The sequence below is a fragment of the Apteryx rowi genome, unplaced genomic scaffold (assembly GCF_003343035.1).
Source record: "Apteryx rowi isolate R43461 unplaced genomic scaffold, aptRow1 scaffold_2, whole genome shotgun sequence".
In the NCBI taxonomy this organism is placed as follows: domain Eukaryota; kingdom Metazoa; phylum Chordata; class Aves; order Apterygiformes; family Apterygidae; genus Apteryx; species Apteryx rowi.
This window is the reverse complement of record NW_020448307.1, coordinates 8,378,671-8,400,558: the sequence shown is the minus strand read 5'-3', so window position 1 is coordinate 8,400,558 and position 21,888 is coordinate 8,378,671. Positions and strand designations below refer to the sequence as shown.

At 52.6% G+C, this 21,888-nt stretch overlaps 1 protein-coding gene across 1 annotated transcript; it reads left to right on the top strand.

Annotated features, from left to right (window-relative positions):
* The first annotated feature begins 19,642 nt into the window (after positions 1-19,642).
* Positions 19,643-21,482, top strand: NKX2-5 (NK2 homeobox 5). The gene is made up of 2 exons (XM_026063470.1): positions 19,643-19,931; positions 20,875-21,482. The coding sequence occupies exons 1-2, from the start codon at positions 19,643-19,645 to the stop codon at positions 21,480-21,482; spliced, it is 897 nt and encodes a 298-aa protein (XP_025919255.1).
* The last annotated feature ends 406 nt before the right edge of the window (positions 21,483-21,888 follow it).

The following is a 21,888-nucleotide window of genomic DNA, read 5'->3' as shown; positions in this document are numbered from 1 at the left end:
TGGTTCCTGGTGCAGGCTGAAGCCGGCGATGCCTGCACTGTCCTGGTGACACAGYTTGAGCTACCTGCGCCCACATCAGATGAGGAATTTCCACCCATATTGCCATTGCACCCCGTATCTGTGGTGCAGACCGGAGATGGAGGAAATTTTCCTCATGGGGCTTCCCACGCTCCCGACAGCTCCTGCCCCGCTCACAAGGATGAGCCCAGACCTTGCTGGGAAGGCCAGGTCCTCCCCCAGCAATACCCGCCGCACAGCGCTCGGAAACTCAGCAGCTCCGGCAGGGACTCATTTCCCTATTCTGCAGCACCATCTTGCAGCAAGAGGGAGGAAAGCACCTTTCGCAGACAGCAGCTCGGAGAGGTGGACCTACAGGGCATGGCAGTTTGGACTGCAGTTGCAACCGGGAGCAAAGCGGACAGGGCAAGACCTGAAATATTTTGATTAGGGATGGAGCGTTACAGCCTCTAGCATCCCAGACAAAACCTGGCATCGGCATTGGGGTTCAGCTCGGCCTGGGAACAGTTTGCAGAGTGCAGTATTTTATCGTCCTACTCTCCCTCTCTTACAGCCTCTTCTCTGCCACACGCAGGCACAGCCCCGTCCATCGTGGGAAGAAACAAGTGCAAATTCACTGCGGCCGTCCGCAGCAAGGCAGCAGCACGACTCTAAAAAGCGCATATGGAGAGACCTGCCCTTCTTTTGCATGCTGGAAGGTTCCCACCACTGGCCACTGCTACTCCTAGAAAGCCACTTGGCTTTCTCATTTTGGTGTCTACATTTTTCAGCTAACGAAGGAGGTGGAAGAAATTAAAATAAGAACAGTGTTATCCCAGAACCTCAAAAAGTGGCCTGTAGGCTCTGAAGCAGGTAGACAAATTGATATTAGCTTTAACTAAGTTTTAAGTGGTTATTTCAAGAGCCTTTTTAGTAAAAGAAATTAAAATTTAAGAAGGCCATTCTCAGGAAGGTTACACTTAGACAATTTGTGTCATTAATTATGAAGGAGGTTGTATCTAATGAAAAAAAAATCCAAATGGACCATAATTAGCTATTATCAAGATATTACATTTTTTAATTTTTCATTTAAAGAAAAACAGGATGACATGCAGTTGGAAAGCAGGGCAAAGCATTCTTGAAGCTCATCCTCCTGCATATTCCAGGGTGCATTTTCCCCTTTTGTTAGGCAGGGTCAGCGCACACAAAAATGTATTACCATTAAAGAAAACCCCTGAGATCTTAACCACAGGAGGGCTGAGAAGCGTCACCACATTTTATGTTGACTCGCTTAACCTCCTTTTGGTAATACCAACTTTTCCCACAAAGCCACTGCTTAGTTATGTATGCAGCAGTGGGAAAGGAGTTTTAAATTGTTGCTAAACTCAGTGTATTGCAAAGGCCACAGATTATGGTTGGGATTATGAATGTTATATAGAATTTCTCAAATTATTGACTTTTTTGGTTCCTGCTTCTTTTTTGTTCACAGACTCCCTTGTGCTCTGAACTCTGCATATTCTGGCTTTAGCTGGAAGTGCAGCTCCTAGACCTGCTTCAGGCTTTCCCAGTATTCAAAGTCCTCATCCTCCCCATCCTGCAGTACCTTTTTGTTTTCACTTGAAGGCAACCTTGCGCCACACATTTCTATAAAAAGAAACAGTCTGGGAAAGTACCACGGCAACTCTGCCCGAAAGATATTCCACCTTTTGCAGGTGGGAAGAGGCTGAGCTCCAGGCAGAGAGGAGAAACAGCCTAATAGTCCTTCTCACGTCTGATTCATCAACGTTTTCAAAATGTTGACTTTTCATTTCGTGCCTCCGCGACTTCTCCAGCTCTCCGATCGCAGCCTTGCCAGCTGCAGGGGAGAGGCGGTCTGCGGCTGGACAGAGACGGGGAGCGTCCCCGGGTGATGCTGCATAGGCCTGAGTGCTCACGGCCTGGTTTTGCTCCTCTTCACCAAAAACACCAACAACGGTGACTGCAATTAATAGCAGTGACGGACAGGAACTTATTTTTGAATGGGGACAGAACAAGCTGGGAAGTTTGTAGATAAGAGTGATATTTTCTAATCAGCTGGCCCTAAGGAATTTTATCCTCGGATGCTTGGAGAGCCAGTTATCTTGGCCATTAGTGAACTTGTGAGGGACAGGTGAGATACCAGCAGACGGGCAAAGGGCAAAGGCAGTGGCTCTCTTTAAAAACAAGGAAAAGGAGGAGCCGGCCAATTATAGACCTGTCTGTTTAGCTTTGATTCCTGGAAAAATGCTGGAAGAAGTAAGTACCTGAATGAAAACAAGAGGAATAACAGCGCCCATGGACTGGTCAAACCAGTCTAATATGGCAAGCGGTACAACACAGTAACATACTTTATGCAGAGAGGAAGAAGACAAGGAGACACGATGCAGAAAAGTGTCTAAGCATCTAGGGCATTAAATATGTCATTTCCTTTCCTTTCTGTGAACAGACACGTATCTAAATGATACACATCCACTTCTTGACACTACTTTGGAAAGAACAACCAGTAACATTGCTGTGAACTAAGCCACATTTATGAAAACACTCTTTTAAGTATAGCAGTATTTAACATTTTCTTCTTTTCCTTCTGCTCAAAATCACCATCTGGTAATAGGATTTCTGGAATGGAGCCTTTTCTCTGGTTTCTGTTTGGGGATAAATTGGTGCCAATTTCCAGCAGTTCATGTGATTTAGGAATGTAGAATATAGTTCTCTTCTGATATGTACGTAGGCTTGAAGTCAAATTTAGATACTGAAATAACTGGTGTGAAGCAAGGTAGTTTTCTCTGTGTGCACGCAATATGTCAAATGAGAAAGAGCTGCAACCCTATCCGCACAGTCTCAGGCTACATGGTAAATTCTGTATATTATCCACAGTTACTTTACTCATGACTTGCCCTAAATTGACTTCATCAAACCTGTCTGAAGTTTCATTTAAAACTTCTAGGAACTTTCATTTAAAAACCTACGATACAAGATTCTCTTCAGATACAGCGGGCATAATGACAGTCACTTAACTTAGTTTTTCAAAGCACAAAGTCTTTGAGGCAAAACCTCCCATTTTAGGGAATGGGGGAGTCTGGGAGGACAATGCAGACGATCCCTAAAGGAAGCACAACCTCACTTCACCCATCCGCCTCTGTTAGCTTTAGAAGCAACACCTGAAACCTTTGAGAAGACCTACAGTGTAATGCAAATGCTCAGCTGTCCCTGAACACGCAGGGCTTGGAGACACAGACAGAACAAAAAAGGTCACAGCGAGTGGCCTGTATTACCACTCTAACTATCCGATCCAAATTCTGCCTGGCCCATGGGCAGAAAATCCGAGGAAATGCAATCTAAGATCCTGCTTGGAAGCTTCAGGCTTGATTTCTGCTATTTTTTYCAAATGTCCCAGCACACTGGTGACAGAGCTTTGAACATTGGCCATGTCCACCTTGGGGCACAGCCAAGAGCAGGGAAAGCAGCAGCGTGAGGGCGAGCCGGGCTGCCCAGGYGGCCGGCCTTCGGCCTCGGCGGAGAGGCACAGCCTCCTTGGGGAGCACCACCGGCCTCTGGCCCTTTCTCAGAAGAGTCTCAAGGAAGCTATCACTGAATTTGCCTTTTTTTTAAAGAGCTAGCCTTTCTGGGTCTAAAATTTGGGAGGAAGGGCTTAGAATATGTTACAGATTGATGAAGAGATCTTGACGTCTATTGCTTGGATATAAGAAGTGGCCAAACAGTATTTCCAGGCAAAGCAGCGCAGAAAGAGGCTAGTGGATAAGTAGCGGAGGAGACAGAGGCAGTCTATGTGCCTTTGCAAACAGAGTGAAATGCAAAAACAAACATCAAAACCCAGAAGTTCATTGCTTTTTAAAATCCCTTTTAGCTATAACAGTCCCAGCTTTTATTTCCATTTATTAGATCTGCCAAAGTGGGAAGCCTTAGGAAAGATTTAAAAAATTGTCAAATCATGTTGCCTCTTTTCCAACAGCATAGAAAACAGCCCACATTTCTCATTTATATTTTTACCTATGCATCACTTTTCCTTTTAGGAGATGACTGCTTTAAAGCCAGCCTAAAATCAAAAGCAAATGATTGCCAACAAGCCTGAAAAAAATGTTGCAAATTATTAGCATTTATATTTTGGAGCCCTTTTTGTTAGAGCAGCTGTTATAACGTGTTATAGCACAGTCGGGGCTGTGGCAGCGTTTAAGCGCTGCACAAACACACACCAAAAGACAGAGCCTGCTCCAAAGAGCTTCCTGTCGAAGGCGAGGAGACAGACAAAGCGTTATCACCATCGAGCACTGAGTCAGATTTGGATCGCCTCGGAGAGGCGCCCGCTTAGATGTTACAATTAGGAAGGCGGCAAGGTTCAAGAGAGCAACGAGCAGTCCCGAGCGCCTGCCATCCAGAGCTGCCAGACCCCAGCTAGAGAAAAATAGCCGTATCGCCTAAATTAGACACCTCCCGTAGGCCGTCTGCCGATAGCCTTGGCCAAGTCTGCAGAAGACCGAGGAACAGAACCCAGATACTCCGAGTGCCATTCCAGTGTTTAAAATATTAGCCGATCTTTCCTTGTAATGACAGAGGGGAACAATCCGGGTTATTTTTAGCAGCTCTGCAGGACTGAACACACGGCGAGCTGACTCCTCACTCATCCCGCTGTCGGGGGTAGGTGTGTCAGGGCTCTTTGTGTTTTCTAGCAGCGAACCGAGCAAGCCCCAAGCAGCGCCGAGGTGTGTTTCCCAGCATAGGGACATCACACTAGGAGGATATAGGGGCTCTGTCGAGATAACAGTGGCATAGTCGCATAGCTTTCAAATATGGGACAGCCACTCGATCCGCACTAACTGGTTAATGTCGCTGGCAAAGTGGAACAAGGATACGGTCCCCTGACTGATTCCGCCGAAAAGGTTTGTTTATTTTCAGCGTGAATCTTTCTCCCTGTTTGCCATTTCTTCCTTCTGGGGCAGCTGTTACAGTTTTGCATTTCTCCATTCCAACAAGACCCACCTAAACTCCTGCACCCATGCGTGTGCACGGCTCCTGAACCCAGCCGTGCAGGGAGCAAGGTGCCGAGCTGGCTTTTTGACTGCTTCTCAAATGTTTGCTGCCGCCTATGGCTGCAGACGTTAAGTGCCTCCTGCCAAATAGTAAATAAAGCTTGTTCTGCCTCCCTGCCAGACAGGCTGTAATCTAATCGCCTGCCCTGTGGCTTTACCCAGCAATCGCTCTTCTCCTTCTACTGTCACCTATGCCATCGCTTTGCATCAGGGATTCCTCTGTGCCCACAACGGGCGCACAGGGCTGGGACTTTCTCTGCAGCACATCCACAGATTGCCCGAGACAGGCTTCGTTATGCACATTCACAGAGACCGAAATAAGAGGAGGGTATGTGCTAGGAGTGCTGGACCACAGATACTAACACCGGGTTACCTGACCGCTGCACGCCGACGGACTCGCTAAGCCAAGGGGTGTTAGGTGCCAGGAAACCCTGAGGTGCAGTTATCCTTCCTCCCGAGTGAGCAGTAACTCTGGCCCAATGGTGGCTGTTGAGCAGGAGCAAACGGGCATGTGGCTGCTCCCAGGAGCCAACAGATCTGAGCGCTGCGGGTGCACATAGGGCACACGCTGTTTATAGGGGAGTCCTGCTGACAAAACTCACAGCTACGCTTCACATGTACCAAAGCCAAATGGTAGAGGTAAGGAACATTGCTACAGCAGGGCATTCGTACGAAACAGATAAGGAAAGACTGCCTGAATGTGGCGGTTCAGGCTGAAAAGAAAGGAAATAAGGAAGAAAGAGGAGAACAGCAGAGAAGGGATGGATCTGGAGCAGGTGGAGAGGTTAGCTAGCTGTACTATTTTGGCTTAATTTGTTTCAGAGAAGACTGACACAATTAGCTTATCCAGTTGCCAAGCTGGAAAGGAGTCCCAGCAAATATTTCGAAGGTGTAGGCCAGTGTTTGTGGGTGTCTCAGATGTCACATGAACTGCATCACTTCTCCAGGAGATGTAAAAGCAGCCAAGTCAGATGGAAAACAGCCAGCCTGGGGCTGCTGAGCATCCAAAGCAAGATCTGCTGCAGGCCTTGCTCTCAGATAAGCAGGCATTCAAGTCTAGAAGGAATCTGGATGTGGGCATATGGGCATGATGGGCTTACCAATGTTGAGGTCAGTTCCTCAAAGTGCCTTGGCAAAGGAAGTGCACAGACAAAGGTTGCTTCCCCCAGGGCCTTCACAGCCCTGTCATTCTCCAGACAATCATATGCATGCTCAAACAGGAAAAAAAAAAAGTACGTACTTATTCCCCTGACCTCCCCTCAACCTGACTGCAGGGAAGACACTCCAAGTACTGGTGCCCTCCAGAGAAACCAGTGCACCAACTCTCCTCTGAAATCCTGACCCAAAACAGCCCCCATCTCTGTTGATCTTACACAGCACTAACATTTTGCCCCTCTGCTCAGACCACCTCTTTGACCAGTTTTGTTCTGATATCAGATCTAACCTTTCAGATCCACTAAATCCAAAGCAGAGTGTTGGAAAAGCTAGAGAAGAGAAGCCAACCAAGCTGCCTTCCTTGAAGAACCTGAAGGCTGGATTTCGTGTGCTTAAAACAGGGGAAGTCCCAGTTCTGTGTACAGGAACACAGAGTGACAAAAAGCACTCCCTGCTGAAATCAGGAATGAGCACAAGATGTTGCTCCGTATTAAAACAGGAAAGAAGTTCTAAGTTTGCTCTGGAGACAGCTGTCAGCCCCTTGGATCTGCTGGCTGTGCTTTGGCCRCAGCCAGACCATAGTCTACTGTCCGTGTCAAATCTCCTATTTCCCCAAGTTTGCAGAGCTCAGAGGAAAGAAGATCCAGGCAGTGCTTTATCTTGGTGACAACCTTCTGCAGAGACAGAAATCCTTTTGGCAGTTGGGAATGACAAGCTCAGCTATTGCCAGAAAAGATCACAAGCAGCTATTGGCATCATCAGCCCTCGGCTGTGTGGCTTCCCAAGCAGCRCAAGGGATGACAGATTCATATTAATTCCAGTCAGCAAATTGATTATAAATACTCCCCCAGCCAGTTGCCACCTGATAGGACTGTCTTTGAGTCCTGCAACTGTGGGAGGGAGTTGTCAACTCTAAATTTACCCACCAGCATGCATTATATAAAACATATCAGTCTGCGATCCTTGGTAGACACTTGTGCTATGGCCCAGCATGGATCAGACCAGAAAATACCAGTTCCGTCTAGCAGACGGACATCTCACTATTGCTTATCTCAAATTTCAGGAGCAGAAAGGAGAGCAGGATGGGTTTGACAGGATGCGTTGGCGCATTGGTGACGCAATTGCCACAACAGTCAAATCAAGCCTGAGTTCATAAAGTGATCAAAAGCTGGCCCCACCTAACATCTTTCTGATAGTCTATAYGAGGTGACGGCTTCTGCTCCCAAGGATAGCCTTTCCCATCGTAAAAATGCACCACGACAACTGACATAAGTAAACCCACTCCAGGGATGGGGTGTCCAAAAATATATAGYGCTGATACAAAGCAAACAGACAACRCTCTYTGTAAAAGCAGYAGGCAGGATGCTAAAAGTTTCTACAGATGGACTATTCACTTGAAGAAGGATGGTTAGAGGGATATAACAGTTACAAAATTGAAAGTAACAACAAAGAAAGAAAGCAGAGAGCTCYGGTTTTGCTAGCTTTGGAACAGTGCTAGTGCCTGCAGATCAGGCAAATGCACGTGCTAGTAGCACCTGTCTGCAGCAGTTTTGCACACACAGAAGAGGGTCTGCCTGGGTGGGAGGACAGTTTTGTAAATGTTCAGTTTAGGGCACGTACCTAAAGCAAGCCTGTTTTTTTTGCCGGATGTTCCAATGCGTGTTCATGCACAAAAGCTTTTCCAGTTCATCATCTGCAGAGAGAGCGTGTCATCCCTGTTTCGAGATGGCCACAGATAAAATCTGCCCTCGGTTAGACAAAGACACCGGAATTACACGTCTGCTGCGGACTGTATTACGTTTTGCTCCGTTTCGGGCTTTTTCTGATTTCATGCCCCAGGTCGCGCTAGCGGTGCCCTTCAGCGCTCCCGCGGCGGCGGCGCGGCGCCTCGGGCAGCAGCAAAGGCTCCTGCGCCCCGGCGGCCCCAGCACCCTGGGCACCCCGTTGCCCCCAAACGTGCCAGCCCTGCGGTGCCCCTTGCCTCCGGCCCCACCAGATGGCACTCTGCCACAAAACGAGGGACAGCCGCAAAAAAGAAAAGCGAGAGGGGAAAAAAAGCAAAAAACAAAAAACGGTGGCCACTTTTGGGCAGAGCTGCCCCATTTTTGCCATTAAGGGATGTGTTTTCAGCTGCTGATCACTTTTACCGCTTGAGCCAAAACTGTACCTGCCCACTTTCTGCCCCAGATGAATACTTACAGGAGGAGCAGGGCTGGAAAAAGAYGCCTTGCAAAAATCCTGGGAATCTCTGCTTTGAGAAACTAGAGCACACCTCTGCACTTAGGAAAGGACTTGCCCTTGTGCCTGTGCATCAGGAATATGCATTTTTGACACCTACATGAAAATCCCCCTAAGCGGGGCCAAGTTATACACCTCACTAAATTGCAGGTTCTCTGTGCTATCTACATAACTTTGAGGAACGCAGCTTATTTTAACATAAACAAATGCTTTAAAGTCGCATTGCAGCTACCTCAGATTGGGTGCCCCAAATCACTGGGTGCTTTTAGCCTCAAACTCTGCACCTTCAGTTCCTTAGGACCTAGGGATAACATGCCCTGGAGTGATTTCCTCCCTACACACGGGCTGATGAAGGTGGGACCTCTTGTACTTCCAAAGCACTCGGACACCCCTGAGAAGAAGAAGGAAACGAAAAGTCCTTCTCTGTGGTTGAACAGCTTGCCGTGCAACAAGGCCTGGAGCCACGCGCTGAACAGGAAGGATAAAACTAAATATTGAACGGCCGCGTGTTACACGAGCACGGTTCATCCTGTGCGCTTTATGAAAAAAGCAAGGCTAAAAGAAAACCCGAAGCCCGGTTTGTGATTATGAATGCACACAACGGAGGGTCACATCCTGAGTGCTGAGTGCCTGACTTTGCAACTGGCATAAAATCCCTTTCGCCTAGTTTTCGCTTGTGCCTAATAGGTATAAAAAATTGGTTCGGAGTGACTCCAACAGCCAGGCAAATAACAGGCCAGTTTCAGAAGGCAGATTTACTCCAAGGCTGCTGGGGCTTATCACAAAAAAGTACACAGAGCCAACATCAGTTACTCACATCAAAATGTAGAATACAAATCTGTATTTCAGGACATTTTATCCTACTGGAACTTTAATCCAGCTAATGCTAACAAGTCATTCAGAATAAATGCGGTGGGAATGAGAATAGGAGAGAGAGTCATCTAAGCAAATGGATCGACACTACTTCCATTAGATCTCTCTCATGGAGTTACACCAGCAGGGATGAGTCCATTGCCTCCTTCCACACATCCCCTAAATCTCAGAAATTACACTGTCAAGGATCAGTCTAGCCGAGCCTTCACATCCATGCCCAAATCTGAAGCTCCCAAGACAGGAGATACACAGTGATTTTCCACTCTCTGTTTTGCCACAACTTCCATCACTTTAAGTCCAGAGCTCTGCCTAAATGTGAACTACAGGATCAGGTTCATATTTTGCAAATATTATTGTTATTTTATGGACTTTGGCATCAATGTGAGCAAAGATAGAGAAGCTGGAATATGACACGATGGTTTTGAGTGTGGCTGTTATTTGTTCGTTTTTAAAAAGTGGGAAGGGAGAAGGAAAAGGATAGTTTAGAATTGTGGTTAAACACATTTTTTTCTCTAGAGGCATTTAGGTTTTTGCCTTTGCTTTGTTTATTCTTCTTGGGGACTAAGTAAAGTCATGTTTTTAAACATAGGACATCCCCCTTTCCTTTTTAAATACTGAAAATTTAAGAGTCACTTTAGATAGGGCTCAGGCTGCTCTGACAGTGCTTGGAGCCAAATATATCTTTCGGAGTGTTTTCTGGTGGCCTAAGAAAGTATTTATTTTTTCAGTCATTCCACTTGGATGTACCTTTGTTCATTCTCCAGGAACAGTTCAGTGCCATGGCTTTTTCTTTTAAATCACAGCATGTAATAGAATTCCTGGTTTGGGCCTCAATTCTGTTATACTTGAAGCATGTGAATGAACCTTGTGGTTCAGATATTTAAAATTTGACCAGCACTTTAGGACCTTACTGAATCAGAGCTCATCGATTTCCTTATTTCTCTTTTTGTGTTTACTGCCTTTTTATTTTTCTCAATAGTGAACGTATAATCCAGCTGTGCTACACACAAAATGCAAAACACAAAACCAAGAGGGCATTTTTACCATGGTGTATTTTGTTTTGATAGTGTAAGCGGTGAAGTCCAGGGCCCTGGCTGAAAGCACACGCTTACCCCTCATCTCCAGGATGGACTCTGCCAAACAGGAGGGCTGGAAACCATAAAGCAGCTAACTCTGAAATATGTGTATGGGGCAACCAACCTCTACTAGACACAGGGAAGGAAAGAAGTATCAGAAAGTACCCAATATCCCAAGTACCTTGGGATATTTTCCCCCCAGGCTGGCTGTGGCTAACCCATAATTCTGAAGCTGAGAAGCCACACTGCAACCCTGGAGGTTTCRGTCCACTTGTGCAGACACAATGTCGAGTATCTCTCTGGTGTAGCTGGAGGTCGGGAGTGCATCGCCCAAGCGAGTGCCCCGGGTGCAGAGGGGCTGCTCTGGGGCAGCCAGCGGTTGGAGTGGAGAAGGCATCTGGGAAGAAGCAATGCAGAGCCTGACAGCTCAGAGACGGACAGATGTTTTCATCATTATGGAAAAAATCTGTTGGTGCCTCTTTGCCCAGAGAAGCACTAGAGGAGGAAATATCCTCTTGAGCTCTGATCGGGGCTGCGCATTAAAACTGTGATGGGCCAGGGACAGAAAACAACAGAGATGGGGCAGGGGGAGGGCGGTGATCTTTCCTTACTCTGGCTCTAACATTCAAGGTGAAGGTGCCCTGAAAGGCTGCAATGCCATCCGAGGAATCTTTTCCCAAACTTGCTGCCCTGAAGAGCTGGAGAGACAGGGCCTGAAAGAAGGGCCCATGCGGTGCCTCCTCAGCACCCTCCCCGCGCTGCTCCCTTGTMCCTCCAGCTGCAGCAGGTGCTGCCCTGGGGATGCGCAGCCCTGGGGACGTATCAGGTTTGTGCAGCTCTCAAGATCTGTAACCCTGGGGTTGTGCAACCCTGGAGTTGCAAGGGGATGGAGTGCACTGATGCACCCAGGGGCTTGGGACCCACAGGTCCCCTCTCCTGGGATACAAAACAAGCACCAAAGGGAGCCCGCCGTCTCCTGGCTCCGGACACCTCCTGCCCACCACAGGTCCCCCACACTGCTGCATTGCTACAACCAAGTCGTCAAACAAGGGACACCCGAAAGTGAGATCTGGAGCGCCTGGGCTGGCTGTTCAGCTGCTCAGGGCCGGGGTAAGGGCTCAGGGTTTTCCTTTCTCTCCCCAGGGGCGTTGCATCCCCCAGGCCCGGGACGGCACCAGCCGGAGCCTGGGGCCCCACGCAGCTCCCCTCGGCCTGGCTCTCCCGGTGGGATTTAGTGCTCCTTATGGTGCGATGAAAAAAAAAAAAACAAACCAAACCACAAGAACAGCCCAGGAGAAAAGCATTCAAAACTGTAATAAAATGCCAAAAGTAAAAAAAAAAAATACAAATTATTTAAGAAATAAACCCTATCCACCACGAAATAAAGCCAAGGGGCATTTAATATTTCACGCGTTTCACTGTGATTTTTGTTTTTTAATTGACAAATATAAAAGTCGGGCGGTTTCTAGGTTTAGGAGCAGACGGCAAACCGCGGGGATCGGGCAGGCGCGCACGGAGASGCAGCGCTAAAGCGCGCCGGGGAGCTCTCGCCTCTCCTCCCTTTTTTTTTCGTTTTTCTTTTCGCAGGGTTTGCGGGGCTTCGAGAAAACGGCTGCCTTTGAAATGCGCCCTTTGCCTCGTCTTCTGAGAAACGGGCAGACGATTAATACCGAAACAGAAAACGATTGCCGATCTGGTTTTATTTATGCGACGTTCCTTTGAAATATAATTCATTTCACCTGAAATATAAAATGGGACTTCTAAAGACATCGGAAACTAGGAAATTTTACCCAGAAAAAAAAAAAAGATAGTAAAAATCTAGAAACCCTTTTGCAAGGTTTTCGTTTCTTTCCACCCTTTTTTTCTTGACACACTCTTGAAATATATCATATTTTATCTTCGATGAACTGTATATTCATCAGACCGAAAAAAAMCTCTTCCCCAAACGCGTGTATTTGCCAGTTTCTCTCTTACATATTTTATTTTCGCGCAGACTGCTTCACAATCGTTTTTATCTGTGCAAAACAAAAAAAGTCGCTGGAAGACTCGGAGTTTTGGTTTTACGATTCGTGGGAGAGGAGCAGAAACGGGACTCCCCTCCTAGGAGAAAACGACCGATCCCCTGTCATATCGCTCCAAAAACGAACAACGGATTGTTTCGTCCCCTTCGGGAAAAACAACGGCGCAGAGGCCTGATCCTGCTCCGGGAGAGCTTCCCACCGCCGCGGCGCGGCTGAGGCAGGTGCCAGGTTCGTGACTCAGGCAAAAATGTAAGAGCGAACGAGCGGCCCGATTTAGGGGGGGCTTTTTCTCCCCCCCCCTTTTTTTTCTATTACCTGGAAAACGCCCGGCGCTCCCGCCTGGAGCTTCAGCTTCCCCGGGAAAGGCAGAAGGGGGATTTTGCAGGATGTCGGGTGAGATCCGTCCCGTCCGAGCCCGCGTCCCCCCGGGAACTGCCGTGCAGCAAGTGCACGAAAAGAGACGGGACTGGCAGCCGCCTTTCAGGGCCCGGGGCACCGGGAAGAGGAGGAGGAGGAGGAGGAAGGCCGCCGGCCCCGGGCCACCGGGCAGCGCCGAGCACTCCGCGGTGCCTGGCCGCGGCGGGACGGAGGAGGGCAGCGCGGCGGGACAGGCTCCCCCCGGCAGCTTGCCCTTTCGGCAGCCGATTTCATGCCTCTGCGGTTGTAGGTTACAGGCGGAGCCCTCGGAGGAGCAGACGGGACCCGGCCGGGAAACCCTGGAGCGGGGCGGAGGGTCACAGCTCTGTAACTCTATTCGCCCGGGTTCACCCTCCCTCCTCGGCCGGCGCAACTAATCCCCTCGGGAAGGGGCTCTCCCGGGAGGGCGAGGGGGGCCAGGCTGGGTCCTGCTGCAGGGAGCAGCACCGCGGGGGGAGAGCTGTTCCTGGCCGGCGGCTTCCTTATCCCGGCGGCGGGGAAGTCGCGTTTAGGACGAGCAAAGCCCAAACCCCCGTCTTTGCGCTCGGTGTGCCCCCCACGCTCGCTCCCTTTGGCTGCTCGGCCAAGGGGAGACCCCGCACCCCGACGCCCCCGGGCCCGGACGCCCCCCGCTCCCGCGGAGGGCAAAGCGCGCATCGTGACATCGCAAGACGGATCGGATTTGCACGGCCAGCAGGAAGTATCCGAGAAGTCAGACCTTTATCTCCTCTGGAAAACATCGTGCGGACAGACAAGCTGCAAACGCCCTGAAATCCTTGCAGCGGTTTCTAGCTTCCCGATCCGGTGGGAACCTTTCCACGGACCGGGAGCAGGATCAGGCCACGGCGCCGCGGGAGAGGGCAGGGGAGCGCCGCACGGCTTTCCAGAGCCTCCCACCCCGCTGCCTGCGGAGCTTGGTCCTTCGAAACAGCCCGCTTCCGATAGTGTCTGGAAGGTATTTCGGTTTTAAACCAGTTTCCTTGGCCATCAATAGACACCGGTATGTCCTGGGTACTGGACTTTTGTGTCAAACCGTTGTTGCATTTACTTATTGGGAAAGTCGCTTCGTTCGTTTAATTTTCTTGTCCCTAAATAATTGTGTTGCTTCTTCCCTGTGTGCGTTTCCCCTCGAAACTCAACGAACAAGCGCTTTGGTAACAAACTGGCCACGTTAAAAAGCTGTTACTCGAGCAGAAATAAACGGCGTATACTGGAGTCGGCATTAAAAACGCGATCGCTGCATTAATATTCAGGTACTAGGAGGGGAGGCAGTGGGAAGGAAGACGAAGTGCTAGCTCGCTCTCTTCCACCAATGAACCCAGCACAGTCACAGGCAGGAAAATGAGGTTTAAAACAGTCTTTGATTCATCTGACCCTCTCCCAGCTTTAGCTTCAGCCAGGAAAAAAAAAGAAAAAAAACCCACACCTCTAGCGCTAGCGGTGCAAGAGCCAGTCTAATTGTCAGATTCCAGGCACAGAGCCCAGCGAGGGCAGCAGGGAAATCCACAGCGAGATTTGCTAGCCAGGTCAGCCTTCCTGAGATCCGCAGAGAGACAGGAGAGCAGCGACCCAGCAATCTTCCAGCCCCTTCTCCCAAGCAGCCCGTGGCCTGCCTGAAAAGCGAAGGGGGGGGGGGGCGGCTACCAAAATCGAAATAAAGCGCAACGGTTTTATTCTAGGTTTTTCGTAATTCGTCCCGAAACATGGGGAAGACACTAGTAAGTCTTTGGTACTTTCTCCTGCGCCCTGCCTGCTGCTGTTTGAGCGTTACCGCTCGGCAGCTGCCAGCCTGTGGCTGGATCACCGCCTTTAACTGCTTTGCGCTCTCCAGCTGGGAAGCGGTTTGCATGGAGGGGAGCTGGGCCCGAGGCTTTGCAGGGACTAAGCGCACGGCAGGAGCAAGCCAGGTTCCCACGGTGGTGGGCAGGAGCCCCAAAGGCAGGAGGAGTCCGAGCGCCGGCGGCGGAGCGGCCACCCCGCACCTGCCCGGTGGCCGGGCGGGCCCGTGCCCGGAGGAGGCTCCCGCAGGAGCCCTGCGGCTCGCAGGGCACCCGGGCAGCAGTCCCGGCCACCAGCAGGCCCCGCAGCCCCGCTCCAAGGCCCCCTCTCCCTGCCTCGGCCGCCAAGGTCAAAATTCCCTTGCGCGGTCCCTGAGACCAGACAGACCCTGGAGCGGGGCTGCACTTACTGCCAGCAGCACGGCGCTAAGAGCGCAGCAGGTTGGTGGGGGAAAGGGCGTTTCGTTAGGGGGAAAAAAAAAAAAGGACAAAAAATATACATATAGCAAAAAAAAAAATAGATTATTTTAGCTGCAGCCGAATGATGTGCCTGGACAGCTCCAAAGCCGTTTTCCTCTGCGGAAATTTAAAGGGCTGCAAAGCAAACTCGACCCCCCTGGCAGCCACAGAAAGCGTCGCCCAGGGCTGCCCGCCCCGGCCCCTGCCGCGAAGGACACGCACCGCAGACGACACTAGCGGGCGAGGCAAACTTATTCAAGCGAGGCTCGCCGTTTCACAGAAGCACTTTCCAACGTCTTTGCTCGTGCTTAGAAATCTTTTGGAACAGAGAACAGCCCAAAAGACCTTCGGAAGCCCTAAGGGATCCACAGAGATCCCGAGGTCCCAGTGGCTCCTGCCGCCCACGGTGGGAACTGTGAGATTGGCACAAATTCGCTCAAGGAAACCCTAATAGGCTATTTCTGGACTACTGGCTCTTAACAAATCTATAGCACCTGAAGTGTTAGCACTCAATTAGTGACAAGGTTTCAAACCCCGGCGTTTACTGGTAAGGTATAAACAGAGTCCTCGGGAGATAGCCGGGAATTAAAGCGGGAGGGAGCTCTGGACATCTTAACCGACTGGGATTAAGAGCAAAACTTTTTAAAAGGGCTCCATCTCTCTCTCTCTAAACAGTCCGAGGTGTCGAAATCTCAGGGGGAGAGAGGATGTGCGCTCCGGAGCTAATTGAGGGGGGAGGTTTGTTTTCGGCAAGAAAAGCTTTTTTTTTTTTTTTTTTTTTTTTAATGGCATTTAAGAATCCAGGCGAAGAGCAATGAGGGGGTGTGAAAGTCAACCCTCCTCGGCGAGGAGCTTGTCTGGGAGCGGGAGTCAGGCTCGGCCTCGAGCAGGCAACGAGAGCAACCTGCCAAGCGTGTGAACCCGGCCGGAGGGAGCAGGGTCTCTTTCAAACACGGCCTCTTCCCCTTGCAGCCAGCAGAAAAGCTGCCGTTTGCCTCACCCCTCCATCGCCTCCATTTAAACCCAGACGACGTGGGTCCCGTGGGCTGGAGACGGGTTTTCAGGGCCCTCCTCGGGGGCCCTATTTTCCTTTACTCCTTTTCACGTGTATTTAAGGCCCGATTCTGATTTCACACCTACCGGCCTGTAATCAAAAGCCGCCACCCCCCGGAGGGCAAGAGCCCGCTATAGGAGAGCTCGGGGTGCAGCCCCAGGGCCGGGATGCCCCAGGGTAGAAGCACCCCTTTTTGGAGGGGTGAGGAGCCCTGCGCGGGGCTGGGCCCGGCCGCCCGGGGCTCCCCCGTGCCCCKCTCGGCCGCGGCGGGCAGCCGGGTCCCCGCTGCGGCTCCGCGGGGCCCGCAGGGACGGGCTCGCACGGGAGCCGAGCCGCGGTGCTGCAGCAAGCCCCGGCCCGCCGGGGTGGAGCGGTCGCTCCGTCCCCTCTGCTCGGCCCCGCGCACCGCCCTCGGCCGAGACGCCGTTTGCAGCGGGGAGCCGGGCTYCAGCGGGCTGGTGGAGAGCAAAGGAGAAGGGGAAAAGAGGCGGGGGGCATGTGGGAGCTGAGCCCCGACCCGAAAAGTCCGTGAGCTGCTGTATGTCACTGACTTATTCATCAATCAGCCGGACACAGAGCAGACCTGGCCTCTCTTTGCGGAGTGTTTGCTTTTTCACCAATTATTGCGGCCCTGCAGCTCTTTTTGTTGATACAGTAGTTCTAAAAAGTGCTAATGTTCATTTATCAGGGGGCCGAGGCCGGGACTCCCACTAGTTGTGATTCTTCCAAAAATATAAACACGCAGAGAAGGGCTGAGGCTAAAGCCCCCATTTGTTTCTAAACTGCGGTATTAAAAGTGATGCATTGTTGAAGATAAAGCGGAGATAACGCTGTCTGTCTCCAATGAATGTCTCCCCGACGCATTAATGACATTCCAAATGATAGCTCCGGCTTATCGTTCAATTAATCACTTCCACCCTCTGCAGCCTGGCCCACATCGATCGGGAGCGGGCGTGTGATTCGGGGTCTGCAGGAAGCCCTTCAATTTTCAGTTAAGAACATTTTGTCCGCGGGCAGCTCCCATTTCCCCGCTCGCAGAGCCCGCCGGGGCCGCCCCGCCGGGGATGCGCTCCGGACTCACCGGGCGGAGGGAAGGATCTGCGGGACAGGCGCTGCCGAGAGCCATTTCCCGTTGCATCGTGCCTGTCCAGCTCCAGTTTTTTCCCGGGAAAGGCATTTTGGGCCCCGGTGGGCCGGGCTGGGGGAAGGGAGCGCTGAACCCGCTCTCTGCCGCCCGCGGAAGATGCGAGCCAGCAGCAGCGGGTCAGGATTTTATTTTATTATTTTTTTAAGTATCTACATAACCGATCCCRATTAGCTTGTAGAGTAACAAAAGGAGGCAGCGAGGTCAGAAAGACCGTCGGTCCGGCGCAGACGGCCGGTTTCGCCGACACGGGTAACTACGCCGGGCCACCCCGGCAAAGACTCCCTCCTTATGCCCTTGCCATGAAACGGTCTACAAACGTGCACAAGCAGCCCTGCCGAGGCTACACTCACTCTCACACACACACACACTTGGCGGCTGTGCTCCTTTTCCTGCAAACGAGCAAAATCCCCCCCGAGCCGGCCCGGGCTCCTCGGGAGCTGTTTCCCAGGGAAGCCCAGTTGCAGAGCGAGATGGCCGCCTTGCCTTCTCCCTCCCCTCATTAAATAGCAATATTTCAGACCTCCCTCTACACACTAATCGCTCCAACTGTCATCGCAAGATCCGGATCCGATTCACTAACAAAAAGGTCCCAGGACACCAGCAGACCTTTGCAGCAGGAGTTTTAAGTGGCTCGGATGTTGCTGCAGCACCGGCCGCGGTCCCCGAAAGACCCGGTACGAAAGTCACGGCACCGCCGACAAAAATCCTTAACTAAATTCCCCAGAACGGAGCCCGAGGCACAAACCCTCCTCGAGGGGCAATGGAAGGGGGGATATAAAAGGTAGCCGGTATGTTCAGGGCCCGAGGGAAGGGGCAGAGCGAGGAGGATCAGCCCCGGGAGGGCTGCGGCGGGCAGGTGCCCCGTGCCGGCGGCTCGGCGGAGCCGGCTCCGTGCCCCTCTGCCGGGCTCTGCCGCTGCCCCCGGAGCCCACGGCCACCGGCGAGGCCACAGACCCGGGTTTTTACCCGCCTCGGAGGATTTTTCTCCGTCTGCGGGCGGAGGAATGAAGCGCGGCCGAGAATCGCCCGCTGCTCCCGGCCGGAGCACAGGGACAAACCGCTCAAAACGCCCTGCAGCTCCGGGCACCCCTCGCTGCCCCGGCCAAGGACACGCCAACTCACCGCATCCATGGAAGCCTTTTCCGCTCCGGCTCCCCCCGGGCCCCGTCCCTTTCCTTATCTCTTATCGCCCTCGGCCGCGCTGGGGCTCAGAGGGGGACGAGCCGTTCCCCCTTGCCTTTCGGAGCCGGGCAATCCGCACCAAAGAAGTCGCTCAAGGGGATTTTTTTTTCCGCTCCCCCCCCGCCCCCCCAAGCCAGAAAGCGCCGTAACGCCCCTCCTCAACCTGGGAGTTTGCCGCTAACGTTTATTTTAGTGACTCCAAGTGCATTAAATTAATGAGCTCCCAGTTCTGCTCCTTGAGTCCAAGGACCCGCGGTTGGCCGTGCGCAGGGGAGAGTCGCCGTCGGGGCCGGCCCGAGGGAGCCGGGGCCGGGGCTCGCCCCAGCCTCCCGGCACCGCGGCCAGCCGCTTTGACACTGCGATGTTTGCTCCCGTGTCACTCCCAGGAACCCTGTCTATTTTGCAACGCCTTCAACGCGAGATTTTTTGCAGACAGCAGTGTTTTTTCCCCCCGTCTCTGTTTGCAAAGTTTTCAAACAAAACAACCAACATCCGCCCCAAAGCCAGGCAGAGGCTGTTTAGGGTCTCTCTCCTATTAGGACTTTGCAGGCGCTGTGCCGCGTCAGAATATCTCTGTTTAAACCTCAAGGACGGATTTCCCCTTGAACGAGCTTCACATAGCARTGAACTCCCGTTTTCTAGTTCCTGCGATCGGATATTGCAGAACACTAAAAAACGAAACCTCCGTTCCTTTTTGTAAAAAAATTGAAATCAGCACATATTTGGTTGATGGTTTCCTCCCGGCCTGTTTATTTAATCTGACTGTATGATAGATGGCATCAGATAGTGGCTTTGTACACACTAGGCCATTCTRGATTTTTTTTTAATGGATCAACAAACTCAGCGGGGAAAGCTGGATAAATACAGTGCCGCCCCTTTAAATGCGTGGGGATGTTTTTGAGATGTATTACTATATTAGGTGACATGGAACTTTGCATCTCTCATCCCATCACTGCAATGTTGGCCAATAGAAAGCTAAAGTCACCCAAAAACTGCCTAGTCCCTCCTTCCCCTCCCTTATGGTCTGGTCCTACCTGCCTCCAGCGCACGAGTCAAGGCTAATCGCGGGAATGCTATGTGCCCCCTCCGTGAGCCCACGCTCCACCACTGCTCCAGGTTGGCTGCTCCTCATCTGCCTTCCCATGACCCTGGGCTGCGGCCGCTGCCCCGCTCTCCTCCGCAATGTTTCCTAGCCCTGTGACAACGACACCCTTCTCGGTCAAGGATATTTTGAACCTGGAGCAGCATCAGAGCGGCCTGGCGCCCATGGAGCTCTCGGCGCTGTCCTCGCCCTCCTGCATGCTCTCCACCTTCAAGCAGGAGACGTACAGCGCCGAGCCCCCAGCCCTGCCCGAGCTGCGGGAGGAGCTGCCCGAGGCGCACCCGGCCAAAAGCGCCTTCCCCAGCTCCTACTACGTTAAAAGCTACGTGGAAATGGACTCGGCCAAGGACGCCAAGGCGGACAAGAAAGGTAAAACGTGCGAGTCACGCCGGTGGCCTCAACGCTGCTAAAAAGGGACGGAGGAGGGTAGGGGGGGGAGCARCCCCCGAGCCCCGGGGCTGCGGGCTCGCCGAGGGCGGCTCGGCCTTCCTAGGGACCCTCGATAGGGCCGTGGGGGGAAGGACTAGAGGGACCTTGCCCGCCCTTGGGCGCCGGCGGCAGCTCCGCCGGCCCGGCCGAGCCGTCCCGGGAGCCTGGGGAGGAAGAGCAGGGCAAGGGAAGGCGCCTTCATCCCCTCCCGGCTCGGAGCCGCGCAGCCGGCCCTGCCCTGCAGCAGTGGGGGGGGCAGGGTAGAGATGAAGAGAAGTGTCCCCGCTCCCGGTCTGCTTCCCGGGGCCGGGGGACACCCCTCGAAAGGCGCCGGCGGGGGCACGGTCGCGGAGGGGCCGCGGCCGCCCCGGCGGTGTTTGCTGCAAAACAGGGCAGGGGCAGAGCCGCCCGGCTATGCGCAGGCCTGGAGCTTGTCCCGAGAGAAATTAGGCAACAGACCTTATTTCTAAACAGCGAGGCTGAGCGTGTCTCCGCGGGGTCGGGGTGGGCATCAGTGCGAAGGCCACATGCACCAAGGCTGTGTCGGAGGAGATGGAGACTCAGACCGGTGCACGGAGCGACCCTGTCTTCAGTGAAAAATATTTTGGTGGGAAATTGCTCAGGAGGGAGTTGTAAAGCGCCTGGCGGAGCTGGGTGCCGCCGCTGCAAGAGCAGGAACCGCAGCGGGGACCCGCAGCACCCCGGGCCACGGGGAGCCAGCGGCAAGGGCCGGAGGAAGTGTCCGGGTGTAAAGTCGGCACGGTGCTCCGTTATGGTGCACACGGATTACTGAGCACTGCTTTCTTTTTTTTTTGGGGGGGGGGTTGTTTTTTGTTTTTTTGCGAGGGTTTTTTTTTTTTTTTTCCCGTTTGTTTTGCTGCAGAACTGTGTTCCCTGCACAAGAGCCTGGAGCAGGAGAAAAGAGACCTGGAAGATCCCGAGCGCCCCAGACAAAGGAAGAGGAGGAAACCTCGTGTGCTCTTTTCTCAAGCCCAGGTCTACGAACTGGAGAGAAGGTTCAAGCAGCAGAAGTATCTCTCGGCCCCCGAGAGAGACCATCTAGCAAACGTCCTAAAGCTCACCTCTACCCAGGTTAAAATTTGGTTCCAGAATAGAAGGTATAAATGCAAAAGGCAGAGACAGGATCAGACCCTCGAAATGGTGGGGATCCCGCCGCCCCGGCGGATAGCGGTGCCTGTCCTGGTGCGCGACGGGAAGCCCTGCTTGGGGGAGTCTTCTCCCTACAGTTCACCGTACAATGTCAGCATTAACCCCTACAGCTACAACGCCTACCCTGCGTACACCAACTACAACAGCCCCGCCTGCAATGCCAACTACAACTGCAACTACCCCTCCATGCAGACCATGCAGCCCTCCGCGGCCGGCAACAACTTCATGAACTTCGGGGTAGGGGACTTGAATTCAGTGCAAACGCCCATCCCGCAGGGCAACGCGGGCATTTCCACGCTGCACGGGATCCGCGCCTGGTAGAGAGCTCCGCGCCCTTGCGCGCCCCGCCAGCGCCGGCGGGGCTCGGACTCGGGGTGCAGCGGGCGGACGGGCCTCGGCCGCGCCTGCCACGCCAGCGAGCCGGTGCTGGGACATTTGCAGACCGCAGGGAGGATGAGGAGGACAGTTCAATGTAGTATCCTAGCGGAATTCACTAGCGTGGTGCCCATTTCCAGGGGAAGGTCTGGAGCGTTTCGTGCAGCGGCTCTGCTCCGCGTGAGCCGAGGCAGGAGGAAGGGGAAGCTCGGCGCTGCGGGGAGCGGACGACGCCTGGCCCCTCTCGGCTCCCCCGTCCATGGGGGCCTTTGCCCCGCTAATTCCCCTCCTTCCTTTTTCCAAAGCAGCCTGTCGTTTTGCTTGACTCGTTCCGAATAACTGACAAGTGCAA